The sequence below is a fragment of the Mycteria americana genome, chromosome 25 (assembly GCF_035582795.1).
Source record: "Mycteria americana isolate JAX WOST 10 ecotype Jacksonville Zoo and Gardens chromosome 25, USCA_MyAme_1.0, whole genome shotgun sequence".
NCBI lineage: Eukaryota > Metazoa > Chordata > Aves > Ciconiiformes > Ciconiidae > Mycteria > Mycteria americana.
In genome coordinates, this window is record NC_134389.1 from 3,424,183 (window position 1) to 3,440,223 (window position 16,041).

Genomic DNA, 16,041 nt, shown 5'->3' on the forward strand with positions numbered 1-16,041 from the left:
CTTGACTTCAGCCCTGAGCGTGGGGAGAGCTGGCCCTTGCTGGTGGTCGCTGGTTCCAGGCCAGCTGCTGGGGGGTCCTGTCTTCCCAGCCCCAGCAGCCACCCGCTGGTGTGTGCCCCAAAATGAGCCAACGCTTTGCACGAGAATTAATGAGCCAAGCCCAACCATGCTGGAGAATCCGCTCCCTCTCCGTTTAACCTGGAGCTCGTCGGTCCTTCAGAGCCGAGGAGAGCACAGGGACGAGGGCATGTGTCCCAGGATGATTCAGCATCCGGACATCGGCTTTTATTACCAGGGCCAGTAAAACATTAAAGGAAGCCGGTAAGTAAGAACCTGGGAAAAAAGCAGCACGTGGAGGAGCGGTCCTGCACCCCGGCGCAGGGATGCTGGGAGCGGGGCTCACTGTCGCTACAATCCTGGAGAAATATTCCCCTCTTGTGGACAAACAGCCTCCGGGCAGGAGCGGGATCTTGTGCCCCTCTGCAGAGCCAGCTCTCCCCAGGACTCAGGGACCCCCCCCCGGTGTTGCGGGGTCCCAGGGCTCCTGCCCCAGAGCAGCGTCCCAGTGGTACCGTGACGCAGGACGTGCCAGCTTCCCCAGGTGACCCTGTCACGCACTTACCCACTGCCCCGGGTGTTACCAGAGCCGGCGCTGGGCTGTGCCCGGCCCACGCAGCATCGCTGCTGTCAGCGCTGACGGCATCCCCAGGCTGCATCCCGCCTGCCTCGACCCAGTCGACCCGGATCGGCCCAGCAGCCCTGGCCTCCCTTCCTCACCCTGCCTGCAATCGTGACCTCCCTGCCCTAATCCTCCGCTCAGCACACCCTCCGAGCTCCCTTCCTCCTTCCTGGGTGTGCCCGCACTCAGCACCCACTCCTGGCCTCGTGCCCGGTTGCTCAAGCTGCCCCGGCTCCACGGTGGGTGCTGAGCCCCTGGTGCACCCTGAGCCTCCTCATCGCAGTGGGGACCGCTCTGCTCTGTCCCCGTGGGGGACAGCACACCCCACCGCAGGGCTGCTGCAGCCTGGCTAGCGTCTCTTTCCCTGCAAAGCCCCAGGAGAAGCTTGCAGATACTCTGACCCCATCCAGAGCCGGCGTGTACCCTGAACCCACCATGCTGCAATGCTCCTGGAGCTGGTTCCGCCTCCAGCCCCGACCTCGGGGAGCACCCTGCACCCTGGGCTGGGTGAGATGTGATCCGCGCACGCCCACAACCCAGCATCGGCCTGCAAGTGGATCCAGCTTGGCAGGAAAAGCACGGAAAGCTGAAGCTTGGCCGCAATCCCTACCCAGGGCTTCCACCAAGGCAGGTGTCCAGGCGCTTCACCCCCACTCCTGCTCCAGGACCCAGAGCATCTGGGTGCAGGGTAAATCCTGAGCTGCCTGCCAGTTCCTAAACCGGCCTGCAAAGGCAGCAGGAGAGCACCCAGGCTTGGCTCACCCCCTGCCAGGCAGCACACAGCTTGAAACGGGGAGCAGACTGGTACCTGGAGCACGTCCCCGGCAGGGTAAGCCCTGCTGTGAGCTGCAGGGGGGAGAGCAGCCGCCCCATGGGGCTTGAGGTGCTCTGTGCTGCTCTTGGGACTCCCACGGGCTCCATGCCCAGGCGGCACCCAGCCATGGCGCCCGGGAGCAGGGGAGGGACCTGGACGTTTCTCTTCGAGCCGCAGACATAGAGGCAGCATCAGCGTTTAATGTTGGAGCAGTGTAAAACAGCATTCACAGCCTGCGGGATCTACACCATGAGGGGCACCAGTGCCCCCAGCCCTCCTGCACACACATGGCACTTCCTGGCCCAGCTCACTCCTCCAGCTTGCCCGGGCGCTCGGCTCCGTCGTGGCGCAGACAGCGGTGAGCCGCCTCCTCCACGCTCCCAGGCCTGAGCCTGCAGGCAGCATGGGGCTGCTCTCCTGGCGCAGCTTGGTCCAGCCCCTGGCCAGCCATGGGCGTCCCAGCCCCGTCACTGCCGCTGCCAGAGGTAGGTCTGGATGGAGCTGGCCGGAGCCATGGCTGCGATGAGGCCAACTGTATCAGCCAGCCCGAAGGTGACGTTCTGTGGAGACCTGGAGGGTGAGGAGCAGCAGGGTCAGACCTGCAGCAGCTCCCGAGCACCAGCGGTGCGCAAGGCCCAGCAGGACGAACCACGTGCACAGGCACAGCCCGGCAGGACGGGGTCCCACGCTCGTGGGCCAGGCTGCACGGCTCACCGGTTCAGAACCACCACCACCACGGCGCCGTCGGGGCGCAGGAAAGCCGTGTACTCCAGGTCCGTCTTCTTGGACTCTTTGGAGGCGATGAGCCCCACGCGCTGGGAGCCCTCAGGGATGAACTTACTGCACGGGCATGAGCAAGAAGCAACCTCAGGAAAGGAGTCAGACCCCAGAAGAGCTCCTCTCCCGACAAGCATGCCTGGCTCCCCTCCTGACAAGCTGCTACTGCAACCATGGAGCTGGAGCCTGGGCAGCTGAGAGCATGTTAGGGGGCCCCGACCCACCTGAAGTGCCCCATGTGGTAGAACATGGGCTGCTTGTAGAAGATGCCTTCACTGGTGTCCACGATGATGGGGCTGTCCACGTAGTTCTTGACCCAGTTGGGGCCCCCCTCCAGGTCCAGGGCCAGGTTCCAGTCGGTCCAGCCGACCACAAAGTGGTTCAGGTTCTGCAACAGGACAGCCCAGATGTCTGCCCAAGGAGCAGGGTGCCGACGGGAGAGGGAGCGCGCCGGCAGCCCTCTCTGGGGCCCACCACGCAGGGTGATGCAGGGGCCTCACCATCAGGATGCTGTGGCTGTACTGGTTCCCCCGGTCCCAGCAGCCCAGGATCACATCCCTCTCCCAGAAATGGGCCCCGATGCACGCCTCCGTGGCCAGGATGAAGTAGTCAGGGAAGAGCTCGTGAGTGGGCACCACTGTGTCCTGTATGGGACCGATGAAGTCCAAGTACCAGTGGATGCCGATGCCATGGACGTAGCGAGCTGCCTCTTCATCCTCCAGGACCTGACAGGGAGAAAAGTTGGCCACCACCGGGTCCCGTGGGGAAAAGAGCCAGCGCCCCAGCCCTTGCGCTGCAGGATGGAGCGGCCGAGCCCTCCGCGGGGACGTGCTGCGCCAGCGGGACTGGGGCTCTGCCCCGGCTCGCTGTGCTGGCGGACCCCACGCTGCACTCACCACTTTGGCCCAGTGCGGGAGGTGGAGCCGGTTGTCGTCCAGGATGATGAGCTGGACGTGGCGGTGGGAGCTGTTGGCCAGCGCGGGGCCCAGGTCCCGGGCGATGAAGTCCCGCTGCTGCTCAGCTGTGAAGCCCAGGCACTGGAAGGGGTAGTTGTTGATGAGCCCGGCCGTGGGCTCGTTCTCCGCTGTCACCGCCCAGAAGGTCAGGTTGTGCTTGGCGTATTCGTCCAGGAACCTGGGCGCAGGGGAAAGGTGTGAGCCATGGGGCCTCCCCAGCACCACCGCTGAGGATCCCCTGGGTATCTCCCCCGTCCCCTCGCCCCAGGCGCTCCTTACCGTACAAAGTAGTTGGCCCAGGTCTTGTGGTACTTGTCCCCTGCCTGCCCCTTCAGCGTGCCCTTCCCCACAAAGGACTCGCTGGTCTTCATCCAGGCTGGGGAGGTCCAGGGGCTCGCGTACAGCGACAGCGGCCGCTTGCTCATGGCCAAGGCTCGATGCAGGAGGGGGATCTGCAGGAGGGGGCAGAGGGATGATCTGAGCTGAGCCCCTGCGCCCTCCTCCCCACATCCCACCCGGCTCCCTCCCACCGCTCGCCTTCAGCTTCGTGTCCTCATCTCGCAGGCTGAAGTGGGTGAGCTCGTAGTCGAAGGGAACATCGTCGTAGGTGTAGGCATGGAGGGAGAAGTCGCAGCTGGCCATAGGGAGGCGGACGAGGTTGTACTCCAGCCCTACCAGGCACAGTGGGGTGGGACGGGCAGAGGCGGGCAGTGGGACAGGAAGTCTCTAAGCCCTGCCAGTGCCCAGGCAGGGGCCCGCAGGGTCCCCATCACCATTCCTCCTGTCTCCCCCAATATTCTCACCTTCCTCAGAGAAGTACGAGCGCAGCAGGTGATCCTGGGCTGTTTCTGGCAGGGAAAGGATGTTTATGGCAGCCGCGTCGGTGACGGAGCCACCGAAACCCTTCACCTTCTGGTACCGCTGCGTCGTGTCCACGGTCAGGAGGAGATCTGTGGGGAGGGAAGCCAGTGTGACGGCGGGTCGTAGGCAGGGTCTGGCCCATCTCTGCCGGCCGCAGCGGGTACCTGGGGCACGCAGGCTGCGCTGGAAGCTCCCCTCGCTGCGCTCCAGCCGCTTGCCGGCCTTGCTGCTCTCGTACTTGACGTAGGTGCCCGGGGCCGGCAGGACCACGGGGTCCAGCGTGTCGCAGTACGTGGCGTTGCAGACGCACACCATGGCGTCGCGGCCGAAGTACTTGGGGCTGCAGGGCCGGGCACCTGGGGGGCACGGGCAGGGTGGGGGCAGCTGCCGGCTCGGGGACGTGTCCCTGCCAGAGCCCTCCTGCCTGCCCGGGGTGCTGCCTCCGCCCCCACGCTCCGCACCCCGTCACCTCCCCGGGCACCCCAGCACCGGCGCTGCCCCCGGCCCCCCCGCGCTCACCTGCGGCCCGGTGCAGGGCCTGCAGCAGCAGCAGCAGCCGCCAGCCCAGGGCACCGGTGGCCCCCATGGCCCCTCTGCGTCCCCCGGCGGGTCCCGGGGCGCAGGGCCCGTGAGCAGCGGCGCCGTCGAAGCCTCCTGTCCCGGTGGCACCCCGAGCCGGTCCCGGCCGCGCTGGCTGCCCGGCCTCCCCCGCAGCCCCGGGGCCGCTGCCGGCCTCGCCTTTAAGGGCACCCGGGCTTCCCGCCCCGCCCACGCCCGGGGAGCCGGTGCAGGAGCGGCACCGGCACTGGGCGGGCCGGGCCCGCGCCCACTGTCTTGCCCAACCGGGGCCCGGCCCTACCGCCGCGGTGGTAACGGGGCTGCGGACCCGCGGGAGCCGCACGGGCGGCGGGGCCGTTCACCCCCCCCACCCCCCACCGGCACCGGGGGTACCCCGGGAGGCGCAGGCGGGCACCGGGCACCGCCCCGCTTGGGCAACGCGCCGCGGCCAGCGCCGGTACCGGCCGCTCCCCGCTCCCGGAGCCGCCACCGGGGAGGCAGGCGGCCGGCGTCCCGCCCCGCCGCTCACGTGACCGGCCAGCTGACCCGCCCGCCCCGCCCCTTCCCCCGGCGCCACCGGCGTCACGGCCCCGGGCGGGCGGCGACCACCTTTATTCGGTCTCTAGCGAGGGGCAGCGCGGCTGCGAGCGCCGCGGGACCGGCCCCGCACCGCGTCCCCGGGCGCAGCCGGGCGGGGGGCGGGCACGGCCGGTGTGGGGCCGGGGCTGAGGGGCTGGACGGGGGACAGGCACAGCTGGCGAGGGGCCGGGGCCGGGGACAGGCACAGCTGGCGCAGGGGACAAGGCGTGGCCAGCGTGGGGGACAGGCACAGCCGGCACAGGGGACAGGGCAGGGGACAGGCATGGCCGTCCCGGGGTACAGGCACGGCTGGCACGGGGGTGGACAGGGCAGGGGACAGGCACGGCCAGCGCGGGGGTGGACAGGGCAGGGGACGGGCACGGCCACCCCAGGGTAGAGGCACGGCTGGCACGGGGGCAGGCACAGCCGGCACGGGGGACAGGGCAGGGGACGGGCACGGCCAGCGCAGGGGACAGGGACGGCCGCCTCGGCCCCCCAGCAGACACCCCAGGGGACCAGCCCCTCGCCCTGGCCCCGCCTGGGGAAGGGGCCCAGAGGAGGCCCCAGGGCAGTGGCGCAGGACCCAGCCCCGCCAGGGCAGCAGCAACGTCCGAGCAACGTCCGAGGGCCCTGGCCCAGAGCGGGACCCCCCCTCTCCGCAGCGGGGCACCAGGAGGGTCCCCGCAGAGGCTGTGCCGTGGTGGGGGTGTGCCGTCAGAGAACGCTCTCCTTGCAGGCCCCGCTGAGGCTCCGTGGGCGGCTGCGCTCCAGCCGGCGGGCGGACAGGAGCCGGCGAAGGGATGAGGTGGAGCTCAGGTCCCCGCAGCTCTGCAGGTGGATGCCTTCGTGGGGCCGCTCCGCTCCCGGCCAGGCGCTCCAGGGAACCTGCAGCCCCGCGGGGACAGGCTGCAGCCGCACGGCTGGCACCCCTGCCCGCGACACCCTGTGCTCGCCCACCCCGCGGGACGGCCCACCCGCCGGGGGCAGCCGGGCGGGCACGTGGGGCAGGACAGCAGGGCTGGTGAGGGGTGGCGGAGGCGTGTGTCACGCGCATACGCTGTCATTAAGGACAGGCTCGTTCCCGTCGGGGCCTCCTGAGCTGCGCAAGGTCTCCAGCATCCCGTAAGCCAAGGCTGGGATGTCCCAGCGACTGCCTCCGGGCCGCCGTGACTCAGGGGCAAAACCAAAGCCGTTGCGACACACACGATTTTCCCACTCGCAGCTACGGTGAGGGCCAAGGGAAAAGGGCTGCCACGCCAAGAAGGGCTGGGCAAGGACAGTGCCGCGGGAAGGAGGCTCTGCCTGCAGCCCCTGCCTGCAGCTGGGGTGCTGACACCATGGGGTGCATGGCAGGGGAACAGAGACCCTAGAAGGACCAGCGTGAAGGTGCTGGTGGCGACCGGAGGGTAGGAGAAGGTGTGGATGAGGCTCATCGGGAAAGGGGAGCTGCCCTGTCCCCTGGGGCACCGTGGCTACCGGAGCTCACCTGCTTGTGCCCCTGGGAGCTGTGCCCGGGCACATCCACGCCAGCTGCCGGGCTGCGCTTGGGTCTCTGCAGGAACCTGGCCACCAGCCCGCGGGTGCCTCGGCAGACCTTGAGGTCCCCCAGGGAGCGGGTTGTCGTCTTCGACAGCTGCTGCGTCACCTTCTTGGAGGGCAGCAGCTTGCTCTTCCCCACCGAGCCGGCCCGGAGCAGCGGGGGGGAGTCACAGTGTGAACGGCGGAGCAGGCAGGCCTCTGAGCACAGCCCTGCGGAATTGCCGCTGTCGGATGCCGGTACGCTGCTCCTGATGGGACCTGTCCCTCCAGCCCCCGGGGGTCCCGTCTCCCCTCCCCAGCCGGTGGGAACGGTACCACCGTGAGTCTCCATCGTCCCAGCCCCAAGGGGGTGAGTCCGATCCCCAAAGGGCTGCAGAAGCAATCCCCCCTCCCCCTCCCCACTTCTCTGTACATCCCCGTACGTCCCAGTGCCCTGACCTGTATCCGCAGAGGAGTTGGACACAGTGTCCTCCAGTGCTTTGGTATAAAGTACTTCCCTGAAATCTGCTGGGAGCAGAAAACGTGCTCAGGCTTTGGCAGAGTCCCGCACCGCCGTGCAGCCCCCCAGCACCAGCCCGGGCAGCGCGACCCCACCCAGCACCCCCCTCCTCCCAGCCCAGAGCCCCTGCCTGCCCCACCCCCCCATTCTCCTGGGACAACCACCCGCCCCAGACCAGTTCTAATCCCGCCAGGCCACGGAGGGATTTGGCCACACAGCCAAAACCCGCGGCACGTCCCAGCTGCACCGGTCAGACACAGCCACGCACACATCCCCATCCCGGCAGCCGTTGCCACCTACCAGCATCGCTGGCCGTCAGGACGCCGGGGTCACTGTGCGACCTCACGAGCAGGCGCTGGTTCAGCCCCGGGGCTGGGGACGAGGGGCAGGAGGTCTCACTGTTGCGCCGTGGGTGGCAGAGGCGCCCGGCGCCGGGCCCCGTGGGGCAGCCGCCCCCGCGCCCCTGCAGCGAGCCCTTCTCCTTAAGCCGCACCTCAGGGAAGCAGGGGCCGACGCAGCGGGCCAGCCCCTCCAGGCGATTGCAGCTGTGGGTGACGGCTCCCCCCACCAAGACGCCGTCGTGGCTGGGCTCCGCCGTGGAGCAGGAGTAGGAGCGCTCCCCCCGCACCCGGGGCTGGGGCGTCTCCTCGAAGGGCCCCTGCAAGCCCAGCGTGGGGCTGCGCGCGTGGTGGCTGCACTGCACGCAGTCCACGCTCAGGCAGTAGTCCGCGCGGCTGCGCTGGATGGAGCGGAAGAGGACGTAGTCCACGGAGCGCATGGAGCCCTGCAGCTCCAGCAGGCACGAGTCCTCCGAGGGGCTGCTGTCCCCGGGGATGTCCATGATCTCGGACATGATCAGGGACCCGCTGTCCATGGACACTGCAAGGAGCAGAGCAGGCATGGGCGAAGAGCTGCCGGGAAGAGCTGGTCCCCCCGCGGCCCCTTTCCTGTCCTGCCGATGCTCCCAGCCCGAGGTGCGCCAATGGGACGTGCTCACCTTCTCCGCTGAGCACGATGGAGGGGACGCGGTCGCAGGTACAGGTGTGCGAGACATCCATCAGCTGCGAGTCAAACAGGGTGGCCTGCGGGACAGCGCGGTCAGGACACAGGCAGAGCAGGAGTCCAGCCCTGCCTGGCCATCCCCTGCCTGCAGCCCCCTGTCTCCCACCTGGCTGTCCCCCCGCAGCCCCATCACAGTCTCGTAGGAGGGGGGGAAGTCGGTCGGGTAGAGGGGCACGGGGCTGTCCATGGAGCCGTTGTAGGTGATACTGCGGACAGAAGAGCAGAAAAGCCACGTCAGGTAGGACGAGCCCTGCTTGGGGGCAAATGGGGCCCCCACTCCTGCACTACGGTGGCCCCGCTCCCAGCCGGGTACCTCTGCGCGTCGGTCTCGGAGCTGCAGGTGTACTCGGGCGGGTAGTAGGGGGGTGGTGGCACTGGGGGCACAAACTCCTCGAAGTCCATCATGCTCTGCAGAAAGGTGTCAGGAGGGGACGTGCATTCCAGCGTCACGGAGCTTGAGCGCTGGGGGACCAGCTGCAGGGAGAGGAGGGAGAGCTGGGACCCTCCGCCCAGAGATCTAGTGAGGGACTCGTCTCCTGGGACTTAATCCGCACCCGGCTGGGGCCAGGTCCTGCCCTGGCACCCTGGGGCCCCCCCAGCCTGGGAGCGCTGCTCCCCAGCCCCGTCTGCTCCCAGGCCAGGGCTGGGACTCACCACATGGATGATGTCGAGGGAGAAGATCTGGATGCAGCACACAACAGCAGAGAGCGTGCAGATGATGGTGGAGAAGACAGTCAAGCCGCAGACACTGAACAGAAGATCCTGGGAAGGAGCGGGGTGAGCTGCAGACACCCGCAGAGCATGGCAGGGTGCGCGGCCGCTCCCCAGGGAGCCCTTGCCCCGCCCTGGGTCCCCCACCTTAAGCGCCACGCGGATGCTCCGGCAGTCGGGGTTGGGGAACATGGTCAGCATCTCGCTCTGCTGGCTGCAGGAGGCGGGCAGAGGCTCCGAGTGGGCCTGGCAGCAGACACAAGAGTCCATCTCCTGAGGATAAGGAACACCGTGAGGGACCTCCGGATGCTGTGCTCTACCCTGAGAGCCACCAGCACGTCCCACCACCAGACCCCTGCTCCACAGCACCCCGTGTCCCCAGAGTCCTGCAGCCAGGGACGAGCTGCTCTCAGCTGCCCGGGCACGTGGGGGCACTGCGGCAGCCCCCGGGCAGCCTCACCCTCTCGCAGGCCTCCAGGGACTTCACCAGCTGCGCGTTCTGGCAGGACAGGATGGACCCAGCGAGGCTCAGCATGATGCCCAGCACAGACAGCAACGTGAAGAAGGTGATCTGCAGCAAGGAAGAGAGGGGCTGCCAGCCGGGCAGGGCTGCGGAGCAGGGAGCCGATGCACGCGGCTGCACGTCTGAGGGCATATGGGGCCGCTCGGTCCCCCCGCGCTGCCCTCCCCAGCCTGGACCCCCGTCTGCGGAGGGGTCCCCCCCCAACACCTACCACCAGGGTGAGTGGCCGCTTCCAGGAGACGATGCCGACGAGCCCAGACAGCGCCAGCTGCAGATGCACAAGCCCGGGGGTGAGGATGGGGAGGGGTCTCTGCCAGGCAGTGGGGTCCAGAGCAGCCCCCACCCTTGGGCAGAGTCCCCCGAGCCCCGTGGGCCCAGAGCCAGCCCAGGAGCAGCAGGGCCGTAGGGGCAGCCTCAGTGCCGCAAGCCTGGAGAAACTGCTGATTCAGGGCACCGGAGAGCCTGGGGACTGCTGGCAGCTCCATGCAGGCAGCGAACCCAGGCCAGGACCTGTGTCAGGTCACTGCAGGGGACCCCAGGCCTGCCCGGGTCCTGCCCTCACCCCTGCACACAGCAGGCAGAGCATCCCGCTGCTTGGCTCGGGAGCAGGGCAGGGCTGCCCGGTCCCCTGCGCTGTCGCCACTGCAGCACCCCCCGCACCCCTCCCTGCCTGCGGCCGCACAGACCTGCTCAGGGTTTGTCCAGAAGCGTGTCACCTCAACGCGTACCCCGGATAGCCCCCCGCACCGCTCCGGGGGTCCCGATCCCTCACACGGTCACCCTGGGGGAACCCCCGGGATTCTCCCACAATGCACCGCGGCAGCCACGGGCAGAGGGTGGGGGAGCAGCGGGGCTACACTCCCCTGGGACCGGCGGCAAATTCAGCATCCAGGGAGCCGTACGGACCCGGCAGAGCCGGTCCGTGCCAGAGCCCTCCGCACGCTGCCCCAGGCCCAGACTCACCGAGAAGCCGGCCCAAGACGGGCAGGAGCGCCGGATCTTGGCGGAGGGCGTGATGGTGGCCGCCACCAGGCTGAAGGTGACGATCAGGACGCCCAGGATCAGTTGGATGAAGCCCAGCACCAGCAGGATGTGCAGCCAGGTCCGCTGGACGCGGAGGTGGGTGAGGCTGCGAGACGTGCGGCCGGTCAGCGAGCGGCTGGACTCGCTGGGGGAGGGCATGGCTGCCCGAGGCGGCGAGCGGCGGCAGCCGGCCCCGGAGCCCCGGGGCAGCCGGCGGCACGGCGCCAGGACGGGGCCGGCCCGGGGGAAGCAGGAACGGACGCTCTGCGGGAACGGGCCGGGCTCCACCTTTCGCCTCCCGGAGGATGCTGACGGCGGCTCTTCCCTGCCCCCCCGGGACGGGTGCTCGGGGCAGCGCCCACGGGGCCCGGGGCCCCCAGAGGCTCCGCGGGGCGTCCTGGGAACAGAACCGGCCTCACCGGTACCTCCGCATCCCGGCCGGAGAGCCGGCCTAGAGCTCCCGGCCGGAGGCAGAGAGCGGCCCCGGGGCTCCCTCCTCTCTCGCCGTCCCTCCAGCGCCGGGCCCCCGCCGCGGGACCATGCCGCCCTGCGGAGGCCGAGAACCGCCGCCCGGGACGCGGCGCCCGGGCCAGGCCGCCGGCCCCCGGGGCAGCGCCGGGAGGCGGGAGCCGCGGGCCGGGCAGCGGGCGGGGGGCCGGCCGCCGCCCAGGAGCATCCTCCGCGGGCAGCGGGCGCAGGGGCCGGGGCGCCCCCGGCACGGACCGGTACCGGCGGGCGGCTACCGGCGGGCTCGCCGCCCCGCGCCCCCCAGCCCCGGCCCCGCGCGGAGCGGCTGGCGGGGGTGCCCGGCCGGCGGGATGCTGCGCGGAGCGCGGCCGAGCATCGCCCCCGCCGGCGGCCTCCGGGATCCCCGCTCCGCCGGGGCCGCAGCCCGGTGGCCGCGCCCGCGGCTGCGGCAGGAGGCGGGCGGCGGAGCGGGCGCGCCCGAGGCGCAGGGCAGCTCCGGGAACGCTCCCGCCGCTGCCGCCCGCACCCCGGCGGCTGCTCGGGCCGCGCCCGCACCGGGGCCGCCCCTGCGCGGCACGCCGGGAGCTGTAGTCCGTCCCGCCCCGCCGGGAGGCCCCGGCCCCGGCGCTCCCTCCCGCTCCCGTCTGCAACGCAGGGAGGCGGCGGAGGCGCGGAGTGAACCTTCATTTATTCCTTAAATAAAACCTGCAGGCGGCGCGGCGTCGGGCACAGCAACACACGAGAGGCCGCGGCAGGAGCTGCCCCGCGGGGGGACGGCCACGGCCCGAGCGCGGACCCCGCCGTCCCCCCGCGCCAGCCCCCACGGCGGGACAGGGCAGAGCCGCGGCTGCGGGGGAGCTGCCGCATGCGCCGGCCCCCACGGATGAAGGCACGAACCCTCTCGCCAGCCCAGGAGCAGCAGGGACAAACCGAGGAGCATCGGAGAGGAGATGGGGCAAAGCAGAAGTCATGAGACCCGTCCCGGTGACAGCAGGCCCAGGGATCCCCGAGGACACCGGCACCTGGGAGCAGGGACAGCAGGGGCTAGCGGGGACAGAGGGCAGGTACGGGGCAGCACTGCACACAAGGACCGGCTCAGCCCCGGAGAAGGGACAGGCTCCGGGGGAAGAGTGCTGGGGGGAGCGAGGGGTCGCTGGCCCCAGGGCAGGCAGAGGACAGGAAGGGAGAAGCTGCTCGGCCCCTTGCTGGAGGCGAGGAGGGAGTAAGGAGGTACCAGGAGCCCTCCCCGCTGCCCAGCTGGGCTTCAGGGTCTGCCACGTGCCAGTCCCAGACAGCTGCGGCTGGGCACACAGGCTAAAGGCAGGCAGCCCCACCAGCAGCACGTTGCACCACTGCCGCCTGTCCCGGCTGCACTCTCCTTATCCCTGCGCCTGGAGCGGGCTCAGCCCAGTGAAGGAGAGAGGGAGAGGATGAGGAAAGGGCCTGGAGGGGGGCTGCCTCTGAGCTCAGCACCCTGGGGACAGAGCCAGCCCCACCTCACCAGAGCAAGCCCCTGGGGGAGGACAGTGACAATTTTCCGGTCCCGTGTCAAAGGGAAGGCAGGCAAAAGCCTCCGGGGAAGAGCCAGCCCCTGCCCGCCCTGGGACTGCGCACACGGGGAACCCTTCGTGCCCCAGGGCACACAAGTGGCATCACCGGGTGGGGAAACAGGAGAGCCCTGGCCAACACAGGGAAGGTGAGCAGCCGCTTCAGTCCCTGCCACACATCTGGAGGAGGCTCCTGGTGCTGGAAGGGAGGGCGATGACAGGCGCAGGGCTTGGCCACAGCACCTCCCATCCCACTCCTGCCCCAGTCCACTGAGGGAAGGGGACCACCACAAACCAGAACAGCCTCCATCCATGCGGAAAGGGGTTAGAGCAGCAGACGATTCAGGCACCAGCACTTCCAAGCTGGGATGAGGCAGCCTCTGACAGCTGATGCAGACACACGGGGATCCAATGAAAGTGCAACTTGGATTTCCTCTTCCTCAGAAAGAGCCCACGTGGGACGAGAAGCCGGGGCCCCTGCCTGGCTAGGGCGCCCGGAAGGCATTGGTGGCAGCACCTGCGGCAGCATTGGCCGCCGCAGTGCGCACCGCCTGGTTGGAGAAGACCCCCGCGGCAAACTCCTCCTGCGCTTTCTGGAAGCTGGCGCCCGTCCGGCGGTAGAGAGAGTGGATCTGGAAGAGTGGCAGGCTCAGGGTCAGTGCACCGGCCCCGTTCCGGGCCCTCAGTGAACAGAGCTGTGCCCCCCCCGCTTGCCAAAACCCACCCTCATCCTCCTAAAGGGGTGCTCTGGCCCCGAGGTTTGACCCAAACTCACCTTTTTCAGCATAATGATGCCCAACACAGCCACTGCTGTGAAGAACAAGGACACCAGGATCATCATCACAGCCACGGCTGTGTTCCTCCGCAGTGCTATCAGGCTCAATATCCAGCCACTGCAAAACAAGAGGCGGCTGCCCACACGTTCCCCTCTTCCACACCCGCCTCCTCCCTTTCTGGGGTACTCGGTGGCCCAGGGCTCCCCAGGGTCAGCGCAACGCACACCTGAATCCCCAGTTTGGTATGCCAATCGCCTGCAGCACATACATCACGTTCTGGGCAAAGAAGACGAAGAAGAAGACAAAGAAGTTGAACGAACTGTCACTCCTGGGAGAAAGAGACAGATGAGGTTAGGCCACAGAAAACAACTCTCAAACCTTCCTCAAAGCAGGGGATGCAAGAACACGCAGGGCCAGAGGCGCAGCCACTGGTTAAAGGACTTAAAGCAAGGAGAAATCCGAGGAAGAGGCATAAGGCGGTGCAGGGATCTCCAACAGCAAGGTCCATGGGAAAACACCTTCCCGTGGCCTCCTTAGGAGAGCCCCATCCAAAGCAAGATTTGTTCCTCAGCCAGAAGCTCCGTGCAGGATCACCACACCCCCCAGACCCAAAGGAGTTGGGACACCATCGGTGCCGCACTTGGGGCAAGGGCTGGTTCTACCGAGCAGCCCAGTCTCCCCAGCTTCAAGCACCAGCCTCGCAGCCATCCCACCCCGCTGCTTTGCTGGCCCGGGAGCTCAAGCAGATACACACCTGAAAGCTTTGTACATCGGCCTATACCAGCAGACAAAGGAGCAGGGCGTGTAGAGGAGAGCCCAGAGAATGGAGAGGCCAAACCCAGAACCGGATGAGGGCTCCACACAGAACCAGGCCAGCGAGGACAAGAAGTTCAGGAAGAGAGCGATGGTGCTGGCTGAGAAGAGACGACATCGGTCAGGCAACCCGAGCGAGGCTCCTGCCTCCCCTCTCCAAGGGCTCAGCCCCCCAGACCCGGGCACCCCCCGTCGATCGCAACTTCTCCAGAGCGGCAGCGTTCACTCGCACGCAGGACACTTGTTCCTCTACCTCCTCCCAGGATCTGCCCTTCGGTTTCCCCCAGGGACTCACCCATCCAGAGGTAATACATGGTAGAAACGGTCTTCTGGAAGTCAGCGGGGATCTCTACGGGGATGTCTTGGTAGAAGCACGGCTTCACCGGGCAGAAGGACGGCAACGGGGGCCAGTTGTTCAGCCTCGCTGCAGAGAGAAGGCGGCGCGATGGAGAGAGCAGCCGTGCCCGTGCAGGGCCGCGGGGAAGGCGCCGCCGTCCCTCCCCTGCCCCGCGGGCCACTCACCTGCCGTGCCGCCGAGGGCCGCGTTCTGCAGCTCCCTCTCCCGCCGGTCCAGCTCCTCCGCCTTCCGGTTCAGCTCCTCCTGCCGCTTCAGCAGCTCAGCCGCGGCGGCTGCCGCCGAGGCCTGTGGGGGGAACGCAGGCCCTGGGGCTCCCGCCTTCTCCCGCAGCGGCCGAGCAGCTGCCTCCCCCCCCGGTACCTGCGTGCCGTAGGAGCCGTAGTTCCGGGGCTCCGTGGGGCTGGCTCTCCGCGGGGGCTGCGCGGCCGCCTGCGGCGGGGCCACGCCGGCCGCTGGCAGGGGCGGCGGAGCCGCCGACGGGGCCTGGAACGGCGGTGGCGGCTGCAGGAAGAAGAGGGGGGCAGTAAGGCGCCGCTCGCCGCGGGGGGGGCCCCGGCCGCCGGGAAGCGACCGCGTCGCGAACCGGCCCGCCCCGCCCGCCTCACCGCGCTGCTCTCGAAGGGGTTGTAGGCGTCCAGCGCCGCGCGCTCGAGGCCGGGCCGGGGCTGCACCGCCGCGGGGTCCTGCAAGAGACACGGCCGGTGTGATGCCGGGCCGGGCCAGGCCAGGCCCGCCGCCGCCACCCCTCCCCGGGACGGGGCGCACCTGGAAGGGGTTGTCCGGCAGCACCGCGGGGCCACCGCGCTGGGCCATGGCCAGGCCGGGACCGGGACCGGGACCGGGACCGCCGCCTCAGCCCCCGCAGCCGCCGCCGCCGCCCCGCCCCGCCGCCGCCGATTGGTCGCCGCCCCGTGACGTCACTGGCACCGCCTGCGGCTCGGGGGAGCCCCACTGCAGGGGGCCTCTACGCACGCGCGGGGCCGGGCGGAGGCGAGCACGTGACGCGGCCACATGTCCGAGAGTCACGTGCCGGCGCATTCCCCCCCCTCCCCGCCCCCCCCGCGCAGGGCCCGCCGGGAGCGCGTCCCCATGGCAACAGCGGGGCCATGGCAACGCTGGGCCGGGGCCAGGCCTCTCTCCCGCCCGGGCCCCATCGCGTCCCCCCGGGCTCCCGGTGTCCCATCCTAGGGGCGGCCCCCATGTTCCCCTAGGTCCCCCATGTCTCCCCGGATCTCTCATGCCCCCCACGGCTTCCATGTCCCCCGCCCAGGGCCGGCTCCTCTACCCACCGATGTCTCCGTTCAGCCAGGCCTACTACCACCCCTGAGGCCTCACGTCCAAACCCCTCCACTGCGCTCCTGCCTCTTACCGGGACGGCCGCGGTGCTGTTCGCCTCCGGCCTGTGTGGAAACCACCCGGGCTTTACCCTTGGAGAGGTCAGGGGGGCTGCAGCGGAGCAGCTGTTCCACCGAGCCCACCCGAACCAGCTGTACGGCAG

The 16,041-nt window shown here is 69.4% G+C and overlaps 3 protein-coding genes across 6 annotated transcripts; all 3 read right to left on the bottom strand.

Annotated features, from left to right (window-relative positions):
- Window positions 1-1,673: 1,673 nt before the first annotated feature.
- On the bottom strand, window positions 1,674-6,839 carry LOC142420865 (lysosomal acid glucosylceramidase-like). 2 transcript variants are annotated; one of them, XM_075525153.1, is made up of 10 exons: window positions 6,711-6,839; window positions 4,252-4,443; window positions 4,030-4,176; window positions 3,764-3,897; window positions 3,506-3,678; window positions 3,167-3,404; window positions 2,771-2,995; window positions 2,495-2,658; window positions 2,208-2,333; window positions 1,674-2,063 (listed from the first exon to the last, which is right to left on the bottom strand). In XM_075525153.1, the coding sequence occupies exons 2-10, from the start codon at window positions 4,400-4,402 to the stop codon at window positions 1,961-1,963; spliced, it is 1,461 nt and encodes a 486-aa protein (XP_075381268.1). In that variant the 5' UTR covers window positions 4,403-4,443; window positions 6,711-6,839; the 3' UTR covers window positions 1,674-1,960. The 2 variants fall into 2 exon arrangements, with proteins under 2 accessions (XP_075381268.1, XP_075381267.1); XM_075525152.1 differs by lacking the exon at window positions 6,711-6,839 and adding an exon at window positions 4,607-5,337.
- On the bottom strand, window positions 5,242-11,736 carry ENTREP3 (endosomal transmembrane epsin interactor 3). Of its 2 annotated transcripts, none has more exons than XM_075525151.1 (12): window positions 10,522-11,736; window positions 9,770-9,826; window positions 9,496-9,606; window positions 9,183-9,308; window positions 8,979-9,086; window positions 8,638-8,798; window positions 8,431-8,530; window positions 8,260-8,344; window positions 7,563-8,141; window positions 7,202-7,270; window positions 6,711-6,973; window positions 5,242-6,109 (listed from the first exon to the last, which is right to left on the bottom strand). In XM_075525151.1, the coding sequence occupies exons 1-12, from the start codon at window positions 11,734-11,736 to the stop codon at window positions 5,939-5,941; spliced, it is 3,045 nt and encodes a 1,014-aa protein (XP_075381266.1). In that variant the 3' UTR covers window positions 5,242-5,938. The 2 variants fall into 2 exon arrangements, with proteins under 2 accessions (XP_075381266.1, XP_075381265.1); XM_075525150.1 differs by having other exon boundaries at window positions 8,638-8,819.
- On the bottom strand, window positions 11,720-15,465 carry SCAMP3 (secretory carrier membrane protein 3). Of its 2 annotated transcripts, XM_075525157.1 has the most exons (9): window positions 15,309-15,465; window positions 15,149-15,226; window positions 14,904-15,044; window positions 14,708-14,828; window positions 14,481-14,609; window positions 14,127-14,286; window positions 13,599-13,700; window positions 13,372-13,489; window positions 11,720-13,228 (listed from the first exon to the last, which is right to left on the bottom strand). In XM_075525157.1, the coding sequence occupies exons 1-9, from the start codon at window positions 15,354-15,356 to the stop codon at window positions 13,082-13,084; spliced, it is 1,044 nt and encodes a 347-aa protein (XP_075381272.1). In that variant the 5' UTR covers window positions 15,357-15,465; the 3' UTR covers window positions 11,720-13,081. The 2 variants fall into 2 exon arrangements, with proteins under 2 accessions (XP_075381272.1, XP_075381271.1); XM_075525156.1 differs by having other exon boundaries at window positions 14,708-15,044.
- Window positions 15,466-16,041: the final 576 nt, after the last annotated feature.

Bases quoted from the DNA above. Each gene is read 5' to 3' on its own strand.
- LOC142420865 (XM_075525152.1), bottom strand. From the start codon at position 4,673: ATGGGGGCCACCGGTGCCCTGGGCTGGCGGCTGCTGCTGCTGCTGCAG. The intron at 3,898-4,029 runs GTGAGAATATTG...TGTGCCTGGTAG, and splicing joins CTCGTACTTCTCTGAGGAAG to GGCTGGAGTACAACCTCGTC. The intron at 2,659-2,770 runs GTGAGGCCCCTG...GTCCTGTTGCAG, and splicing joins ACAGCCACAGCATCCTGATG to AACCTGAACCACTTTGTGGT.
- SCAMP3 (XM_075525156.1), bottom strand. From the start codon at position 15,356: ATGGCCCAGCGCGGTGGCCCCGCGGTGCTGCCGGACAACCCCTTCCAG. The intron at 15,227-15,308 runs GTGCGCCCCGTC...TGTCTCTTGCAG, and splicing joins TGCCGGACAACCCCTTCCAG to GACCCCGCGGCGGTGCAGCC. The intron at 14,610-14,707 runs GTGAGTGGCCCG...TTCTCTCTGCAG, and splicing joins GGCCCTCGGCGGCACGGCAG to CGAGGCTGAACAACTGGCCC.
- ENTREP3 (XM_075525150.1), bottom strand. From the start codon at position 11,736: ATGAAGGTTCACTCCGCGCCTCCGCCGCCTCCCTGCGTTGCAGACGGG. The intron at 9,827-10,521 runs GTGAGTCTGGGC...GTGCATCTGCAG, and splicing joins CGTCTTGGGCCGGCTTCTCG to CTGGCGCTGTCTGGGCTCGT. The intron at 8,142-8,259 runs GTGAGCACGTCC...TGCTCCTTGCAG, and splicing joins CATCGTGCTCAGCGGAGAAG to TGTCCATGGACAGCGGGTCC.